The 19,266-nt window shown below is 38.4% G+C and overlaps 2 protein-coding genes across 4 annotated transcripts; one reads left to right on the forward strand and one right to left on the reverse strand.

Moving 5' to 3' along the window:
* Positions 1-1,696: 1,696 nt before the first annotated feature.
* On the forward strand, positions 1,697-9,855 carry LOC103705877 (protein EXECUTER 2, chloroplastic-like). The gene is made up of 11 exons (XM_039134405.3): positions 1,697-2,106; positions 3,138-3,254; positions 3,338-3,403; positions 5,133-5,239; positions 5,313-5,394; positions 5,509-6,273; positions 7,323-7,449; positions 7,530-7,693; positions 7,782-7,856; positions 8,081-8,173; positions 9,424-9,855. Exons 1-11 carry the CDS (start codon positions 1,819-1,821, stop codon positions 9,523-9,525), a joined length of 1,986 nt encoding a protein of 661 aa, XP_038990333.3. The 5' UTR covers positions 1,697-1,818; the 3' UTR covers positions 9,526-9,855.
* A 2,523-nt stretch (positions 9,856-12,378) lies between these two features.
* On the reverse strand, positions 12,379-17,951 carry LOC120103766 (putative glycosyltransferase At5g03795). 3 transcript variants are annotated; one of them, XR_015973392.2, is made up of 6 exons: positions 17,431-17,951; positions 17,183-17,332; positions 16,955-17,085; positions 15,687-16,035; positions 13,610-14,601; positions 12,379-12,596 (listed from the first exon to the last, which is right to left on the reverse strand). XR_015973392.2 is itself a non-coding variant. In XM_088711195.2 (5 exons), the coding sequence occupies exons 1-5, from the start codon at positions 17,812-17,814 to the stop codon at positions 13,924-13,926; spliced, it is 1,692 nt and encodes a 563-aa protein (XP_088567321.1). In that variant the 5' UTR covers positions 17,815-17,951; the 3' UTR covers positions 13,446-13,923. The 3 variants fall into 3 exon arrangements, 1 of the variants encoding a protein (XP_088567321.1); XR_015973393.2 differs by lacking the exon at positions 12,379-12,596 and adding an exon at positions 13,446-13,520; XM_088711195.2 differs by lacking the exon at positions 12,379-12,596 and having other exon boundaries at positions 13,446-14,601.
* Between the last annotated feature and the right edge of the window lie 1,315 nt (positions 17,952-19,266).

A 19,266-nucleotide genomic window follows, 5' to 3' on the forward strand; every position in this document is an offset into this window, starting at 1 on the left:
GAAACATCAATATTTTACTATGCTCTTAGGAGTATTACTTGTTAGACAATAAGAGGTAAATGAGGAAATAGGCTCAGAGTGACCCATTTGAAAGGTTGCTTTTTAGAAGAGGTGTGTCTCTTCAAAAGAGTTGCATCAAAAGATATATATCTATTCATTTGTATGGTTGCATCTTTTCATTGCATCTTTGTATGGATGCGTCTTTTTATTTAAAAGACATGACTGTTAGTATGAAAGACATGACTATTCGAAGGGATGCGTCTATTCATTTGAATAGAAAAGATCTGTCTCTTCACTTAGTGTCTGTTCTGAAAAGTCACCATGAACTCTATAAATAGAGCCTTCTTCCCACCATTTTATGCACCGAATTTCGATTCATCTAGTTCTCTCATTCTAGAGTTCTTAGATAGCATTAGTGAGTTCATTCAAAGAGAATACAAAAACTCAATTTTTGGTTCACCGTACAAATAAATTAGTGTGCTTCTTTTGTTTGTGAAGATCATTGTATCCTGAAAGGCAGATGCTCAAGTGATCTAAAACACCTGTGTGGAGGACGAAATCTGTATTAAGGACAGTGCGTCAAACGCTAGCCTTGATTTTACATAGATGTGATAAATCTTCATTTGAAGTCAAATTTATTTATTCATCTATTTATTATTTAATTTATTTTATAAATGTATAATGCACACAAGCAACATTACTATGCTCTTAGGAGTAGTAAGGTGCAGCTTCTTGTTCACGAGACCAATGCCTGCAGAGCTATGTCTACCTTCATGGTCAACACCATCAATCGGCGGGTGCAAATGAGCTCTGCTGAGGTGAGCATCAGGCTAGTTAAGCTTGGCTTTGAAAACTAAATAAGCTGGTCAAGCTCGACTTCGAGCTGATGTCAGCATGATCTGTTTAGGATTAACTTGACTATGCTTTGGGTTGAGCCTAACTTTTCTACTATATATAAATAACATAGATATTCATGCTTGGCCCATAATGAGCCCAGCTCTACAATATGCTTCAGTTCATCTTATGTTCTAGATGAGCTGAGCTCAGTCAAGTTTTTAAAGATTGAGCTTCATGTGTTATGCTAAGTATAGAGGGTAAGATGTACCATATATATATATATATATATATATAGAGAGAGAGAGAGAGAGAGAGGGGGGGGGGGGGGGGGGGGGGGGGGGGGCAAGTAAAACGTGGAGGAATCGATTTTTTTTTTCTTTATTTTTTTTGAATATTTTTCTCCTACTTCTTCTACTTTTTCTTTATTCAAATAAGGGAAGATAATTTACACCACCCTATTAAGTATCCGATCCCATCTGCAGTGGATCCGAAATAGATATAGATAATGGTAATATCCCGAAATAGATATAGATAATGGTACGATCTATCCTAAATCCCATATATGTATATGTACGTGTACATGTGTGTGTGTATATATATATGTGTGTATATGTATGTATGCATGTATGTATGTATGTGTACATACATATGTGTGGGTGTGTGTGTGTATATATATATATATATATATATATATATATATATATATATATATATATATATATATATATATATATATATATATATATATATATATATATATATATATCGATGGGTAACTACCAGATCCATTTAGGTAAGAAGAAGAAAAAGTTAATTTTCTGAGCTAGTACGTGTCAGCGACTGGTCCGTCTGCTACCATTTCATTATCCCAAACTCGAGGCAATTCCCCAAGCCCCAGAACACATAAATACTCTCGTTCTTACCACGATCCACTCCTTCTTCCCTCTTCGCCCTTTCTTCGACACAGAGAGAGAGCGCCCGATGGCCGTCGCGAACGCGTGGGGTTCGGCGACGCCGCCCCTCTCCTCACCGCTCCTCCGCCGCTCTGGTCCGCCATCGCGGGAGGTCCACCTCAGCTTCACCGGCGTGGCCCTCAGCCGCCCCGTCCTCCGTGGCGAGCGGGGCGGCGCAACCCTGCCCTGCCGCTGTAGCACCCCGGCCGTCACCCCCGGCGGCGGCGGGGGCGGTTACTCAGACTGGGACTGGAACCGGTGGAGCAGCCATTTCTCGGAGACCGACCAGGCCGAGAACTTCGTCTCCGTACTCAAGGTGACCCATCTCCTCCCCCCCTTTTCTGCCCTTGAATCGAAAGGGCCAAATTCGAGATTTCTTTTGCTTTCTTATGAAATTTTTGAGTTGGATTTCGATTATCTTGGCTTTTCTCGCCGTTTTCCGTGATTTAATTTGCCTATCAATCCAATGATTAATTTAGTGCTACCAATTCTTTCTCTGTCTTTTTAATTTTATGGCATTCGGTGCTAGGGCATCTGTGTGCACGAAGAAGGCTAGGGCATCTGTTTGCTAGGGCATCTGTCTTTTTACGAAAACGCTTCTTTTTCTGACTCTGCTCTACGAAAGGAAAAAGGGTGGAAGGCCATTAACTAAAATATGTCTATGGTTAACTAATTGCCTAGATCCAGGAATGGTCGAAGCCATACCCAATCGAAAAAGGATGTTATCCAAACGCATCTCAAGTAGTTGTAGTAAAACCTGACCTGTTGACCCTTTGGCTTTTCGCTACAATGCCTCTATCTCCTATTATAGGCTGATAGGCCCTCTATAGCCTATCCGCCTATAGAGGTACCCAAACCCGTCGCCCTCTCTATGGCAACCTCTGCCTGCCTCCTAAAATGAGCTGTACCGAGAGAGAGGAATAGCCTCTTTCGAGTTCCCCGTTAGCTGTTCGCCTTTTGTAATCGAGAGTAACGGAAAGAAGAAAAGAAAGATGGGATCGAAATGAAGACAGAAAGCAGATTGATCGACTGAATCTTTACTTCGCCTACTTCTTTCTACGTTATCTTTCTCTACGAGAGCCGCATGACATGACCCTGTGGGGACCATGGTCGTCCGTCTCCGGTTTGCCGGCCGATAAGATCACTGAGATTGACCAGCCAGCTGGGTTGGTTTGGCTATTCCTTTCTATTGAAAAGGACTCAGCTGTCCGCGCGAGCTTCCTGATCAGAAACAATCTGGACGGAACCTATCTGGGAAGACCCCTTCCAACGATTGTCGTCCTCCGCAAACCGATGATCGTCGAAAGATTTGTTTGATCTAATTATCTTCTTTCTATTTCTTGGTAGTTTCAACTTGAAGAAGCTATTGAAAAAGAGGACTTTTCTGAAGCTGCCAAACTGAAGAAAGCTATTGCAGAAGCAACATCTAAGGATGTTGTAGCTCTAGTTATGTCTGAGCTGAAGGTCAGTCATATTCTTTCTATCATTATCAAGTTGTCGAACAATTGTGAGCTTTGATTCTAATGCCATATCTTGTCATTCTACAGAATGCCGTAGAAGAGGAACGTTATCATGATGCATCAAGGTTATGGAGACTTGCAGGCAGTGGGCTGGTAATTCCCTATCATGCATATATTCCCTCATCTCCATATTAGCTTAGTGTAAGAGTTTTCTTGAGTTTGAGGAGTCTTCTATCTTAGGTGCCATAACTACCTGCTCCAGAAACCTGGTCCTCATTGTTTGGAGGTTTGGAGCTCTACAATGGCTGCAACTTTAGCTCTGCTGCTAACATAAATATCTAAATCACTTTTAGACTTCCTAATTTATTCACCTTATTTTTTAATATTTATCAAGTATTGTGTTGCATCATTCACTTGCATCTTTATTGCACCTGCATCACATTACTTTCGAGGAATTTCATGTGGCTGTTGTAGTAGGTGAATTTGCTCATCTCTTTAACTGTGCTCATGCAATGTTAGTTTGTCCTGTAAACTAACTACGTTTTCAATCCTTGTACCTTGTTAGTTAAAGAACATGCAAATGCTACTTTCTCTTTGCCTTGATGGTGTAATAGTTGCAATTACCACTTACCAGTAATGTGGATGTAGTGCATTTACACAATTTTTGAGTGATGCAATGGGGCAATTTTCATAGCCTTGTCCATGTCAGTTTGAGAATTGGAATTGAGTTTAAAACAAAGCATATTGTGCCCTTAGTAGCCATAATCTTCTACCTCGAGTCACACAAATGCCTTGGAATTTTACTGGAATATTGAACCTGAACCCACTTCCTAAGCAATTGTTTACTAATATTGTTTCTAAACTATCCACTTCCCTGCATCCGCACCTGCTCCCACTCCAGCTCCCCACTTCCGATTCTGGCAGCTAAGATTGTACTTGTATGATTTGGTCTAGAAACAAGCTTATTGTGTTATTGGGTACAGTATCAAGTGCTATAACACTTTGGCACTATTACATGGAGGAGTAGGTGAAAATAAGTTAAGTTTCTGTTAGCTAATTAAAGTTTGTATTTTGTCCTAGCTGAAATATTCCGTTGTGTCATCGATTGAGAATGCTGTTTTTGAATGAGAAAACTCCATTGATGATTCTTACAGAAACATGGTACATGCGCTACAATTCCTTCTTCATACCAATGCTGGTGTCAATAAAATATCTCACTGACATACGGCTTTCCTCAGTGCACTATATAATGCAACACTACAGATTAACAGCAATATATAAAAAGGAAGAGCTAAGCAATATATTAAAAGGAAGAACTAACTACAGAACTGCTTGGAAAAGTTTGAATCTTACTGTAATCAACTGACCTGATGCATATGTGTTAATTGCGTGTCCTAGTAATTTTTATTTGGCATGCTGCTTAGGTCAGTATCTGCAAAATTAACACACCTGTCCACAAAAAAAAAAAAAGAAAAAAGATAACACGGTCTGCAACACACATATATGTCTACCATGTATTCAACAACAAACAACTATTTTTACTCTTCATCACAGTGTATACTAACCAAAGGAAATAAACTTCGAATGTGGTCACCAGTATGAACATCAGCTTATGCCTTACAATAGTTTCCTTGGAACGCCTTTTTCGTTCCCCCTCTTTGCACATCAACTCTTAAATACAGGCAAACGCTAAGGTTTAACCAATGTATACAAATGTTCTTTTGTTAGCTTATGCATCTTTGCTAGACCAGATAGAGACCAGTCTCAAGTGAATACTTGAGCATCATAATCATTTTAATTAGCATTTTACACACCACAGTTCTTGTTTAGATTAACGCTCTATGATGTGCTGCAATTCAGATGCCGTCACTTCATGTTTCAGGTAGGTTGGTGGGTGGGCTGGGCAAAGGATTCTGATGATCCTTTTGGCAGAATAGTACGCATAACCCCAGGTGTTGGAAGATATGTTGCCAAGAGTTATAGTCCAAGGTATTAGTTTTCAGCTTCTCTCTCTCTCTCTCGTGATGAGCTGTTATAACTTATTAATGACTGCACATTTCAGGCAACTTCTAACTGGGTCTACAGGAACCCCATTGTTTGAAATCTTTCTTATCAAAGATGATGATGGGACATATATAACCCAGGTATTATAATGTCCAGGCTGTTATAAGATTCCTTCAATTCTACTGTACTCTGATCATGTTCTATAACCATGTAGTAATTTCCCCAACCACCTCTGATGCTCAATCATTGGCCAGGTAGTGTCCTTGCAAGCTATGAAAGGAAAATCAACCCTTTCCCCCTCATCGGTATTGAAGACAACAGATGATTCAGCTATATCTGGCTCTGAGAACTCATCCATGGAAGGAAATCCAGCTAATGATGATGCTGCAGAGAAAGACAACGAAGTTGCTGCAGAGAAAGGAAATGAAGATGCTGCAGAGAAAAGCAGGGAACAAGCAGCAGAGAAAGGCAGTGAGGATATAAATGCTAAGGATTCTAGTGAAGAAGGCCTAATAAGTATTATAAATTTTCTCAAGGAGAGGATTCCTGGATTTAAAGTGAAAGTACTGAATGTTATTGGGTCAGAGGAAGTTAAAGTGAATACAGAATCTTTGGAGCAGTTAGTGCAAGATGATGAAGAGAAAACTGCTTCCATTGATGATTCAAAGGATGAAACAAGTAATCTGGATAGCGTTCAGCGCGAAGCAGTGCCAGTGGGTGGGGGTGCTGATTCAACTGAAGGGAGCAAAAATACAAATGTGAAGCTTTATATTGGTGGAGTGCTTCATAACAAAGAGGATGTTTTGTCAAAATCATATGTACGTGCTCCAGCAGAAATAATGGATATGGAAAAGGACTCTTTCATACTGCATATTCCTGGCAGAAGTGCTGAACTTGATGCTGAAGAAAGAAAAGCTAGAAAAATCAAAGTTGCAGCTATTGCTGCTCAAGCAGCCTCAGATCTTATGCCTCCTGATGTTGCAAAGGCATTCTTGAGTGGGGACAAGGCTGCTTCAAAGGTGAGCTTAAGATAAAATAATCTTCAGATATTTAGGAATAAATATTCGTAATTGTTCGAAATTTGTGATCCAACTTAACATTATGTATTATGATCAATCTGTATAATATTAAGCACTACATGAGCTGCTGATACTGCAGTTTTTCGTGAGCACCTTTGTCTCGCCTGCAATCAAGATATAGTGGACCAATGGCTCCAATGATCTTGTAATTTTGAATCATACATGTTACTGGTATTATTTCTACCACTGCTGCTGCTGCTGAATATGCTAGATTCCTTTTGTTATGCTGACTTTGCTTGTATATATGATTATTTATATATGAAAGGAAAAAAGTTGAATTCGTATATATAAAATACTTGAATGAAAGCCAATTCTTGCATGCTTTCATGGTATTGGTGGCTTTTACCTTAATCAGTGTCACTAGTTGAGCTCTCTACAGGTTGGATTCAAATTAGGGTCATGGAAAAATATATTGCTGTAACTTATATTGTGCTCATTACACACTTTCAAGCTAGCTGAGTTTGGAACCAGCTTTGTTGTCAGATCATATGTATGTATTAGATGCTCGGTGCATATGCCTTGAGCATGAGTTTTTCTATGTCTCGACTGAAATTTCACATTTACCTCTCATTTCTGGTATTCTTCAACTCAAGGAAAGAGGATGCTGCCAATGTCAATGAACTACTTCATGTATTTGTGGTTATACATTTGACTGACATTTGTTATGTGTTTTTGTTATACTGACTTTGTATATCTCACCCACAAAGGGTAATTGACCCTTAATAAGCTCGAATGTGCTGGCATTCCAGATCAATTCCTGCCCTGATGGTTATGCTTATAAATAGTTATTGGCTGATTACGGTATGATTGCACCTAGACGAGAACAAAATCAGATGATGTAATAGGCTTGTAGAGCCGACTACAAAGTGAATCTTTGTAGTGCATCATGTTATTGAGACATTACAGTAATAGTACATTATGGTGAACAGGAACAGTCTTGTATTTATGTATGTATCACCTGTACTAATCAACAAGAGTAATTGTATTAGGTTTCTAAAGATCTCCGAGAGGTTATCCAGCTTGCAGTTAGCCAGGCTCAGAGAAGAAACAGATTATCTAGGAATACTGCTTTTAATCGGATCATCACTGACAATGTTGGTTTAGATCCATTTGATGGTAAGTCTGATTGGAGAATCAAATATGGTTTGCATTTGATTCAAAATATATCACAGCCAGCATCCTCCATCTTCATGCAGGTCTATATGTGGGAGCTTTTGGCCCCTATGGCACTGAGGTAGTACAACTGCGGCGCAAGTATGGTCACTGGAATACTACAAATGAAACAGATCCAGACATAGAGTTCTTTGAGTATGTTGAAGCTGTAAAATTGACCGGGGATCTAAATGTTCCTGCTGGACAGGCATGTGATTAATTAGTTAGTTTTTCTTCACATTTTTTTTTAATAGATCGATTCTGTGTACATTTCTCACCTGGTTTTCTTTGGGCAGGTAACATTTCGTGCTAAAATTGGGAAGGGGAATCAACTTCGAAACCGTGGACTCTATCCAGAGGAGCTTGGCGTGGTAATCTTTGTTTTAGTTTCTTTTAATTTGTTCCTGTATCAGATGTGCAAGTGATAATCTGACATAACCTGTTTTTCGAACCTTTCAAAAACAATTTGATAATTCAGGCCTTATATTCCTTGTTGATGTGATTATGCATATTTGTTTTTAGGCACTTATGGCTCAGAACCCTATCTCAGAAAAAGATGTTCTTTAGAGCTGATCCATTTGTATGAAAAATGCAGGTTGCAAGTTACAAGGGCCAGGGAAGAATTGCAGAACCTGGATTCAAGAATCCACAATGGGTTGATGGAGAATTATTACAGCTCAATGGAAAGGTAAAATTAGATCATTTTGATGCTTCTTTCAAATTATTTTATGGTTATGGTATTTGTATTTGTGTGCTACTTTGCCAGCGGATGCATGACCTTGTGACAATTTATCATTCAGCATCAAAACCTTATAGACAAATTAGACCGATGAAACACATGGCACACAGTGTGGTGCTAATATATTTAATTAATAAATGTAGTTGATCAGTCATCCTGACAGAACTTTCTATGATTTAAGAGGCACAAGATTCATACTCTTTGATTTCAGTTGGTTGAGGGTAGGAGGTTGTAAAGGATAACCTCTCCCATGCTCTTTAGATCTTTTTCTATTTTTCAAAGCTACTTTGTAAGTCGATCGACTTCTTGGTTTCTACTATTTCACAATTGTGATTGATGCAAGCATTGAAGGCTTATCTGAAGGAGGAAAAGATCTGGGTGGATGAAGCTTTGTTGCACGAAACTTCTCCATAGGGTACCTCACTCCTGCACCGATCCCTAAATGCTTCTTATTTTAAAATTTCTCAAGAGGTCTACTTCCACATGTGCACATCTGAACGCTTAAAGTAACTAGGGGTTGAAGCAGGGACATGCTTTGAGATGTTATTTGCAGCTTGAGATGGGTCCCTAAATGCTTTGAGATGTTATTTACAGCCCATTCCCTTTAATATTTAAACGTATCCACAAGATCAGTCTGATAGAGATGAATGCTAGGTGGATTTGTGCTAGCAATAATGGAGCAGAGAGAGCAGGAAGGAGGGGGTTATGGCAGGGAATCAACTTAGAATAGTATGATCATGTGCGGCAGTTATTTGATGACACCAGGATGAAGGGGTGATGTGAAGGATCAGGAAAAATAAGGGAATGGATGAAATTTCTCATCAACTCTTTGGAATGCTGACAAGATCAAATGAATAAAACCATTAGCAGGAGGATCCAAACTGGCTCTAGATAGTTAATTATGTTAGTAGTGCTTCGGACAAAGATGATTGTTCCCTGCATAAGTCAATCATCAAGTGTGACAGGCTAGAATCACTGTAGATCATGATCTTAAACTTCTATGTTCCTCCAGCCTGGGCTAACAAGCTGTATCACACTGATAGACTATGATTGTGCAGCAGTCAATGTTGTGTGCTTCTGGTAAATCCGCAAAGGAAAGGAGGATAGAAGTAAGAGAGACATCCTACTATAATAGTGGTGGCAGAAACATTAACTCCCTTAAGGAAATCATTTTAACTCTCAAACTATATCTTGTGCAGGGCTTTGGGCCGCATGTCAGAGGCACAGAGCTTGGATTTCTTTATGTTATACCTGATCAGAGCTTCCTGGTGCTGTTCGAGCGTTTGAAACTTCCAGACTGATGTTGTGCAGATCAAATACATGTTCTTGCTTCGAATTTGAGTTCGAGAATGGCGGAAGTAGACAGCCCTTTGAGAAAAAGGAGTTCCAGATATGTCGGCTTGTGTTATTCATAATCCTAGATCTTTTCTTTCTGTTTTAAGCTTAACAATGAAGCTTTTCTTCTTCCCCCATTTTTCCCTTTTTTTATTTTTAAACTCATTACCTGAGTGCTGATTCTGTGACATCCAAAGGCACCAAGTTGCGGAATATTTTATGATGCCAGAATTCTAAATTTGTACATAACGATATCCTGCCCTTATATTTATATGAGAATGCTAAATGTTTGTTGAGATCATTATTCTGAAAGGTGGTTCTTAATCTCTTGACATTCTTTTAGCTAGACGACCTTGGGATGGCATCAGCATGAAGATGACCCAATCAAGTTAGGTATTGCCCCCAAAAAAATTTTATGTGAAGAAGGGTTGAACAGGAGGGGTTTAGGGTTTAGAATTTAGGTTTTAGGGTTTAAGGATTTAAGAGTTTAGGGTTGGCTTTCAGAGGGTTCCAATTCCATGTGCCGGAGGTTTTTACCTACATGCGTCTCGCACGGTCTATTTAAATTAGAATTGGTCCGAATCTTTTTTTCTCAGATAGTTCAGAACCTCAGGAGATGCGTATATAGCTATTAATCATTTGCCTTTTGATCCTCCATCTGGATATTTGCAAATTAGATCTCAACAACTGATCATAATACATTTCTTGAGAAGAAGAGTGCATGAAAAATAGTGATTTGGAGAAAACAAGCACGATTTTGTATATGCGATGGGAATGAGAGAAGATGACAAAGTGTATTTTGTAGACATCTCTCTGAGCCCGCTTTATATCTATCCTCTTTGCCAGAGGAAGAAGGAATTCCACAACTCAATTTTTAGCATTTCTTTTTGCCATTACATGCCACCTCCAAAAGCAACACATCTGTTCACTAAAAAACGACATTAGCTATAACAAAGTGGTAGTGGTTGCTGTGATGGGAGTGAATTCACCATCACTACACTGATGAATCTTTTCATGTGTTCCCTTTACTACCCTCAAAATCCCATCAATATATTATGTAAAGAGAGTATTTTCTTTTAACCCTTAATCTTGTCCTTTTTTCCTAGATACCCTTTGTTATTTAGAACTATTTCAATCAGGCCCTTCAGACATCCATTTCCGTTAACCTGATGTTAGAAAATTGTCGCACGACAATCACGTCGTGACTTGAAAATATTTGAGAACTAGGATGCCATTTAACAAAGAAGGAAAAAAAAAGGAAGTGTTTTCTTTAAAAATTATTTTGATGGAGGAGGATGCAGAAGAGGTATCGAGGGGCTGGTGATGGTGACGGCGATGCCGGTGAAGGGGAAGGGGACGGTACTGGGCCCACCTGGAAAGATGCTCCCCCGCGCCGATCTGGAATCCATGAACTTGGTCTTACAAGATCTATCACTCCTAACACCTATCAGTTTCTCGAACACTCTGTTTCTCATGGCTTCTCGAACACTCTAGTTGATGCAGCATACACATTTCACGTAGCGTCTTAATGCTATCACAGTAGCATATCGATTACTATTTCCCAAACTAACTTCATACAGCCGGATTATATCCGTTCGTATTCATTTTTGCATCCGATTTGGGTCAGATTTCAATACTATTTTTTTTGTCCAATTGAATGGATCTGGATAGTTAATTCAAAAATCTCTCAAGTACAAATATGAATGCAAATACAGCTGATTTTCCATATCATGATATTCGTATAATATAAATAAATAAAAAAAAATTTTAAGTTAAGCTAAATTAAAAAAACTAATTAAATGATTAACCAAACTTAAACTAAAAAAATCTAAATATCGGATGTCCGTCGCTTAATATAGTAATCCGAATATGTAATACCCGATTCGAATAAAATCCTTCGAATCACCCTACATGCCTAAAAGGTTCAAACCTCTCGTTCGTCCGTTTTGTCTCTCTTTTCTTTTTGTCATTTTCCAACAACTAGGATTTCGAAAATTCCGTCCATTTTCTAGTTTCCATCCGGCGACAACCACGAAACGCCTTGAAGGTGTCATAAATCTTCAGTGACAAACAACCTTAAACGGTATATCCTTTATGAAATTATTAATTTTTATTATTAATAAATGCTTATTTTATTTGAATCTTTTCTTCATGATCATGTCTTTATTGCTAGTTTTCATCTTTAAGTTTTTCTCAAATTTGATTAATATCTACCAAAATATCCAATTTATATCTGCATTCAGATAAAAAAATATAAATATTTTTAATAAACAATAAGTATCCATTTATAGCAAACATGAATATATTTAATATTTAATATTTATTTTAAAACAAATGTTAATACTAATTTTGATATCTGTTTAATATTCATATTTATTGAAAGATATGAATTTAAATATAAATATATCGACCGGTCCATTTTCAGCCCAAAGCCATAAATTTCTTTTTTTATCATTATTTTAAATTTGACATAACTATTTCAAGTCCTCCACCCAAGAGCGCAAGTGCTCTGCCAGCACAGTGATACAGGTGGCCTCAAGTGTAGATGTTACAGTGCAGCTCTGTTTAAAGATTGTAGTGAGCGCTGATGTTGAGTTGGTGTCCCATTCTCATATTTTTTTCTGGATTAATCTGAAAAAGCACTGGAGTACAACAACATTTAACAATTACAATTTACATCCTGTTATTGTGTTGTTACCTCAACAAAGGTATGGCGTTCTCCATTATCAATTTTAACATGTTAAAAGGAACGCATTTTAACAATTTGAGCTTCAAAAGCTTTTCAAGAATGGAGTACATCATCCATTAGATCAATCTTAACCAGAAAAATAGTCCTTTTCACAGGTGATATTTTTGACAGAAAAATGTGTTTTTTATATAGGAAATCTTATTACGAACAATGAATAATAATTTTAAACTTATTCAGTAAGCAAAATTAGTAGATGCTTTACAAAATGGAACTCCAGAATTATGTGAGCTATCAACGGAATGATGCTGACCTTCCTACCTGCTATATTCTGTTTCCTCCCATTGCTACCTGAAAACACGAATAGGCAGTATTTTGAAACAAAAAAATAAGAATGAAAAACAACAACTGAATGACGAAATTGAAAGTTCACTGAGAATCATATTGATAATAAATCATTCAATAGATTAAAACCACTAGACATTGTTCAAGAACTTTTAAATCTTCAATCATTCTCAGAATTACTTTAGGAAAAATAAAGTAATTCATAAACTATCTACTAATTCATAACTTCTGTGAATTTGCATCATAATGAGGTATCTACAGCTTATTTACAAAAAATCAATCATTACTACGGGATGAATCAATGGTTGCTATAGCTGCTATATTTAGTTTTGATTCCCTGCCGCATGTCAGTCCCTGCCCATTCATACTTAATTGTGAAACATTCCACTTTTTTACTTCACTTTTCTTTTTAATTTTTTCACAAGGGAAAAAATTACATAAATATCAAGTTTTCTGTTAAGGATGAAAACAGATCAGAACACTGTATTTTAGTGGAAAATCCAGTTTTCTGCCGTCTGGTTGGCAGAAAACTAAAAAAATTATTTGCTCTCCAAAGACCACATGAAAACAGAAAGCAAACTCAAGGTCCCTTCCAGAAAAGCAGATCAGGGTCTCCTCCTACTTTTCAATTTCTTTTTTCGCATAATTACTTTAAAAATTGGACTGTTCTTTTTTCAAGGAAATACTACCCCCCCCCCCCCCCCCCCCCACCACCAAAAAAAAAAAAAAAAAAAAAAAGACAGATATCTTGAATGCCAAATTTCTGACTATGATTGCCAATTGCATAGAACTTCAAATACTCAAATGACGAAAACTAGTGACCTAAAGAATGTCAAGCAAATGATTAGTTAAATACCGAAAAGTTTTAGTGCTACTTCATCACCTCCTCTCATTATCCACGGATATATATATTTAAACAAGAAATGATCTCTGACATAAACAAGGAAAAAAATTAGAAATATTTGCTTGCTTAACACTGAAACTAATAGTAGATGATAAAAGGCCTGTTGCTTCCATACCTGTATGCAAGAATCCACACCCTTATTGTGTGTTCTCCTTGTACATCCAAAGCCTTACCTACCAAGGCTCTGGAACTCAAACCGTGGAAGGCCAGCCTAGCCCCTTTATGGATAAAAGAACCAAATGAAAAAACTGGTGTATTAACTCTGTTTCTTTGACAATGCTGAGAACATTCTTTCATGTTAAACGCAATCTTGTGTGCAGTCTGAATCCTCTTTCCTTTCAGCTCATCTAACGTGATTAGTTTTGTCATGCTGAACTATGGTCTACGCTTCAAAAACTTCTCTACAAACTGTATAATGGAACATTACCGCTACACCTGAATCTGATTCAGCCTATTGAACCAAACTGAGTGCAGTATCATATGGAAGATATCATACTTTACTGGCTTAGCATGCCATAGAAAATGCTTCTGCAACTTCTTCACATTCATCTGCATGGTTATGTATCGTCTAAGCGGAATTTTCAACAAGATATCCTTCAAGTTAGGTATATCCTTCTCTGCTATGACCACTGAAAAGGTACTCCAGTCAAGAACTTCATCAAATGGAAGCACAAAATTATCTGCTATTATAACCGGAACACACTCATAATAAATAGCCTCCACTATCCTCGGGCTGTTCACTTCATAGCCCATTGGACAAATGCAAAATTTGCTTGATTTCATGTGTTGGATGTATGACATCTTTTTAGCAGCCCTATGTGGGAGGCTCTCGTAGATTCTCATGTCTGCATCTTTCCCACGCCAGTACTGGATAAGGATGGGTCTGACACGGCCATGCATTTGTCCAGCAAAGAAGGCAAGTATAGACCTCTGGGAAACAGGTTTTCCTCCAACATCCCTGAGAGGCCTTCTGGGTGTTCTGATGTAGGTTTCTGGGAGGGAGACATCTTTTCCACGAATAAATACTCCTTCTGAGACATCTGCATTGCATAGAGCTTTAATGGTGTTCCTTCTAAATTCATCATGCAATTTTGTTGTGTAAGGACCCTACATGGTATCGGATAAAGGAAGATTAAGAGATCATGTGATGACTACCCAGAATAAAGATTATTAGACAAAAAAGGGTCACCATTTTGGTAACTTCGTGATGTCACCCAGAAAAAAAATTCAGCTAATGAAGATGATAACAGGGAGATATCAGACAGTGGGCAAACATAAGTTACATAACCCATAGTTGATATTTATTTTTTTACCTTGGCTGACATGGCATGTTGAGAATGGTTGGTGAAAATTTGTCAACTTAGCAGGTCAATTAAACAACACCATAGGCCATATGGTTATATATAGTGACAAAGTAATATGCTAATTGACAAAATTTGGTGGCTTATTCTTGCGATAACCATAACTGATAGAGAAGTCAAATCTGAATATCACATATGAAAGTAAAGGAGAACATGGAGACAGCATAAAAAATTGAAAAGATATAAGAAAAATTAGGATCATGGTACCCTTGTTCAGAAATTTCAGAAATGTCATTGTTTCAAAGTTCTTTAGATCATGCAAGTAATATAAAAGACAAATTGATCGATGCAACCTCTTCTAGCTAACTCCAAAAAGATTTTGCTGTTCAATAATATTGGCCACTTTCCTTTTTTCCTTTTTATAACTTCTCCTAATTTTGCTAAAGTTTGTTTAGTTCCTCAGAAGGTAAAAACTTTCAAACGTAATATAACCATAGGTGCTAGTTAAAGAAATTAATCTCTTGCCAAGTGACAAATTATAACTAGGCAATATTATTTCCTTCTGACATTTACTTTGCCCCAATTAAGCACTGTGCATCTCAACAATTTCATACGTATGAAGCATGAAGTGTAGAACATATAGAACAATCATTTGTTCTAAAGTCCAATAGAATAAAATATAACCAGAGAGATCTCAATATCAGATTCCCATCAAGGACAGTAAAGTGATAAATGTTAAAGGAAAACAAGCTAATCTGTTTGAATAATTGACATATGTACACACAGTTATGCAAGTACATGAGCAAGTGAGATCATATTCACAATATCTAAAACATGAAGCTTTACTCGAGAAAAAGAAAGATTGTATGGACAAAGACAGAAAGAGCATACCCAATCATGGCAAGCAACAAAGAAGTGATCTGCTCCTCTTGTCCGGTTCCAATAAGGATATTTAGCAGAGATCATGTTGATGTAGTCCCTTAGAAAGATCAAAAGTTCATTTATATTATGAGAATCAGGCCTATAAAGAGCGAGTTCTAGCTGTCGTGCACCATATGGCAGATAGAATATGTGGGCCCTGTTTCCATCCTTCACAACAAATTGCTTGTTTCCCTCCATTAATTTCATAAACCATCCTTCAGAAGCGTAGATGCCTTTAAGGTCAGGAGAGTGGAAAATAGGTCTCGATCCATCCTTGTAGATATAAACTTTAAGAATTCTTTCCATTAGTTCATAGCTCCTGTAAGTAGTGCAGTTTGGCTTTCAAAATGCTCTCTCTAAAAAAAATGGTGACAATTGTGTGCCATTATAGGAAAGATTATAACTCTTACAAGCTCATAGATTTCTATATATCATAACAGCATGCACACTTTTTATATCAAGTGTTAACTAGACATTATATGTTCTAGCAGTTGCAATGGCTTTTCTAGTCACTACAACAGAATATATTCTGACAAAATTATTATGATGTATAAAATTACTAAAATAAAGATAGTTGGCCACAAGAGACTAGAATACTGACATGGTGGAAAGTGCAACAATTAGATTCCATTGTCAAATCCCTAGAGAGAAAAAAACACGGTGTTAACAAATGGAATATATATCTGGGAAAAAGAAATGGAAGGTATTGCTCGACAGGCTAAAAGTTAGTATCTCAGTAACATGCATCACCCATCGCCACGGCCTAAGCAAACTGGCAATCAGACCACAACACAGAGTTATAGGTTAGCCAATTTCTTGCTTCAGTGTTTAACTGATCCTATGGAACCAGATCAGCAAGCTCTCATTCCCTTTCTTCCAACAGGCTAGATAAGCCTAATTTAAGAAGCAGACAACCAGTCTATGATTTTTTAACTAGATTCAAGGTTGGCAGAAGAATTAACACTGCAAACTAAGACTCATTGAGAAACCCCTTGCTATCCTCTTAGGTCAAATCAGAAAAATGACAAAACTACCAACCAAAACACTAACAAGCAAACCCAGCCCACCTCCCAATAATGTAACTACCCAAACTTACAGAATAAAGAAAATAGCCACAAGACAAAATGAATAAGAGATAAATTCAGTCCAAAAGATCATTCCTAAACGGTATAATTCTTGCCCTGAACATAAGAAAGATGAAGGAGAAGCCAAATGATTCAAGACTTCTTCAGTCCCACCTCTTAAAAACTGAAACATTTCGGAACAATGGAGCATAAAGATCAGGATCATTCAAAACAAGTGGGGCACGATCAATTTCTCTCTTCGCATATATAAGCTGCTGATGAGGAGACATCAACCAAACAGGCACCTAAACAGATCAAGAAACACACCGAATATCCAATTAAAAATGTTAAATTTCTCCAAAGAATGACGAGAAAAGGAAACTCCTAAGCTGAAACATCTACCTCTGGCAGCAAAGGCGACACCTTTGGTTCTACATTCCTCGATTTCACCCCCACAGCATCAGGTTTCGAAATCGGTGGAGGAGGAGATGCTACAACCGGAGGCGGCACGGTCGTAGCGGTGGAATCCGTGGAGTTTGAAGTATCAAGAGACTGCACAGACCGAGAATCCATCAAATTCCTGCCCTAAAATTATGAAATTTTCCACCGAAGTTGAAGAAGAACCGAAATTCCGAGCAGAGATTTCTTACTTCTCGCCATAAAGGAGGAATCTTTAGGTCAGCGTCACTATCTTCCACCTCCTCGTCATCAGAATTCGCATCCAAAGAGGACAAAGGCGCAATAGAAAGACTTGGGGGTGGAGTGGGAGCAGAGGCTACTCGCTCCTGGTACTGACGAAAAGCACTAAGCGAAGGCGGAGGAAGAAGAGATCCCTCAGAGGACGAATCTCCGCCTGTACCGGCGGAGGGGAGAAGGAACCAAACGGAGACCGGGTACGGGGCGGAGAAGGAGAGGAGCACCGCCACCGCGGAGACCGCCAGGGCGACGGCGACGATATCCCTCCTCCACCGGCCGGCCACCCCAGCGCCTCCGAAGCGGCGCGTCGCCGCCTTCCACAGACCCATCGCCTCCATTCGAGGCCGTCGAGTCGCGTTCTCCGCCACCGTCGCCGGATCCGGAGGCTGTCGAAGGAGAAAGGAAGGAGGTCGAGAGACTCGTCGAGGCCGCCATGGTTGACTGGAAGAAAAGGTCGGGGATTGGCGGAATCTACGGCATTAGATTGTCTTCTTTCTCAAATGACTTTATAACCCCTAGTAACTCCCCTAAATTTACTACAATTCTGCTCACAAATGGAAATAGATAAAGATGTCCCGATGAGGGTATTTATGGTATAATTGTTGAAAGTGGCATGTGAGTTAGTCTCAATAAATGAAAACAGCATACTAAAAAAAAAAAAGCAAGCCGTAGGGTCGGAATTACAGAGAGGCTTCCTCATCAAGACATAACATCAGTCCATAATCGATCCACCCATTCCAGAACACACAATCCTACAGCCGTTCATCGGGTGGGGTCCCAGTTGTCAAGAGAGGGTCTTAGAATGGGTCTAGTAAATTGTAGGTGAACATAATAGATTGTTTATGAATTTATGCCAGCTCAATCGTGTTATTAAAATGGTCCACGGGTGGAGTGTGGAAGGGTGCCGCGTTCTTATCAAGCTTTCGGACACAGGAAAGAGACCCGCCGTGCGCGGTTGACAAAGGATATGACTGAGGATGAGCTGTGCTGTACCTACCGGAACACCCTATATTCTCGAGCACCCACAATTATACCACTCTCCGCTGGGAATGGGCCCCATCTTGATGGGCTATTGAGCTTTGGAGGAACTTGGTTTGATGCCAATATGAGAGCGATTGCTATGGGTTTAGGTCACCTTGTCATCGTCATCTTAGGCCCTGTTTGGGGGAGCTTTTGGAGGGTCAGAAAGTGCTTTCTGGCCCTCCAAAAGTACTTTTAGATGAAAAACTGTGTTTGGTAAATTTTTCAAAAAGCTGTTTCAGCTTTTGCGGGAAGCTGAAAACAGCTTTTAGGAGAAAGCTCCAATTTGAAGCTTTTGGAAGGAAGCTGTTTCAGCTTTTTCGGAAAGCTGTATTTTTGACAAAAATACCCATATTAAAATAACATAATTACATAGTTTGTCCTTTTATAAATCTAAAAATCTGCTGTAGCTAAGAACCCTAGCCGTCAGACTCCCTTCCGTAAGAAAAGGTATTTTTCTTTTCAATTTTTGTATGCATCTCTTGAACCACATTTTAGAAGAAAAAAATTTTAATCCTTTTCCATACCTTCCAAAATCAATCTATTGTTTTTTTTTATCATCAACCTCGCGGCCCGCGCTGAGGTTCTCCTCGAGCGTGGACCACGAAGAAGAGCCCCTGGACTGCGGAAAATTATTTTATGAAAAATTATGAAAAATTATTATGGAAAATTATTTTATACTAATAATTATAATATTTTATACCTTTATTTTTGTATTATACTATAAATATAATATCATATTATATTATATCATAATACATTAATATGTT

The sequence above is a fragment of the Phoenix dactylifera genome, chromosome 15 (genome assembly GCF_051530095.1).
Source record: "Phoenix dactylifera cultivar Ajwa chromosome 15, Ajwa_hap1_PhDact_Kaust_v1.1, whole genome shotgun sequence".
Classification (NCBI taxonomy): domain Eukaryota; kingdom Viridiplantae; phylum Streptophyta; class Magnoliopsida; order Arecales; family Arecaceae; genus Phoenix; species Phoenix dactylifera.

Excerpts from the sequence above, each read along its gene's own strand:
- LOC103705877 (XM_039134405.3), top strand. The coding sequence starts at position 1,819 with ATGGCCGTCGCGAACGCGTGGGGTTCGGCGACGCCGCCCCTCTCCTCA. Across the intron at positions 7,694-7,781 it reads TAAATGTTCCTGCTGGACAG|GTAACATTTCGTGCTAAAAT; the intron begins GCATGTGATTAA and ends TTCTTTGGGCAG. Across the intron at positions 7,857-8,080 it reads ATCCAGAGGAGCTTGGCGTG|GTTGCAAGTTACAAGGGCCA; the intron begins GTAATCTTTGTT and ends TGAAAAATGCAG.
- LOC120103766 (XM_088711195.2), bottom strand. The coding sequence starts at position 17,814 with ATGGAGGCGATGGGTCTGTGGAAGGCGGCGACGCGCCGCTTCGGAGGC. Across the intron at positions 17,333-17,430 it reads TTCCTCCTTTATGGCGAGAA|TCTCTTGATACTTCAAACTC; the intron begins GTAAGAAATCTC and ends CGGTCTGTGCAG. Across the intron at positions 16,036-16,954 it reads AATGTTTCAGTTTTTAAGAG|GAGCTATGAACTAATGGAAA; the intron begins GTGGGACTGAAG and ends CACTACTTACAG.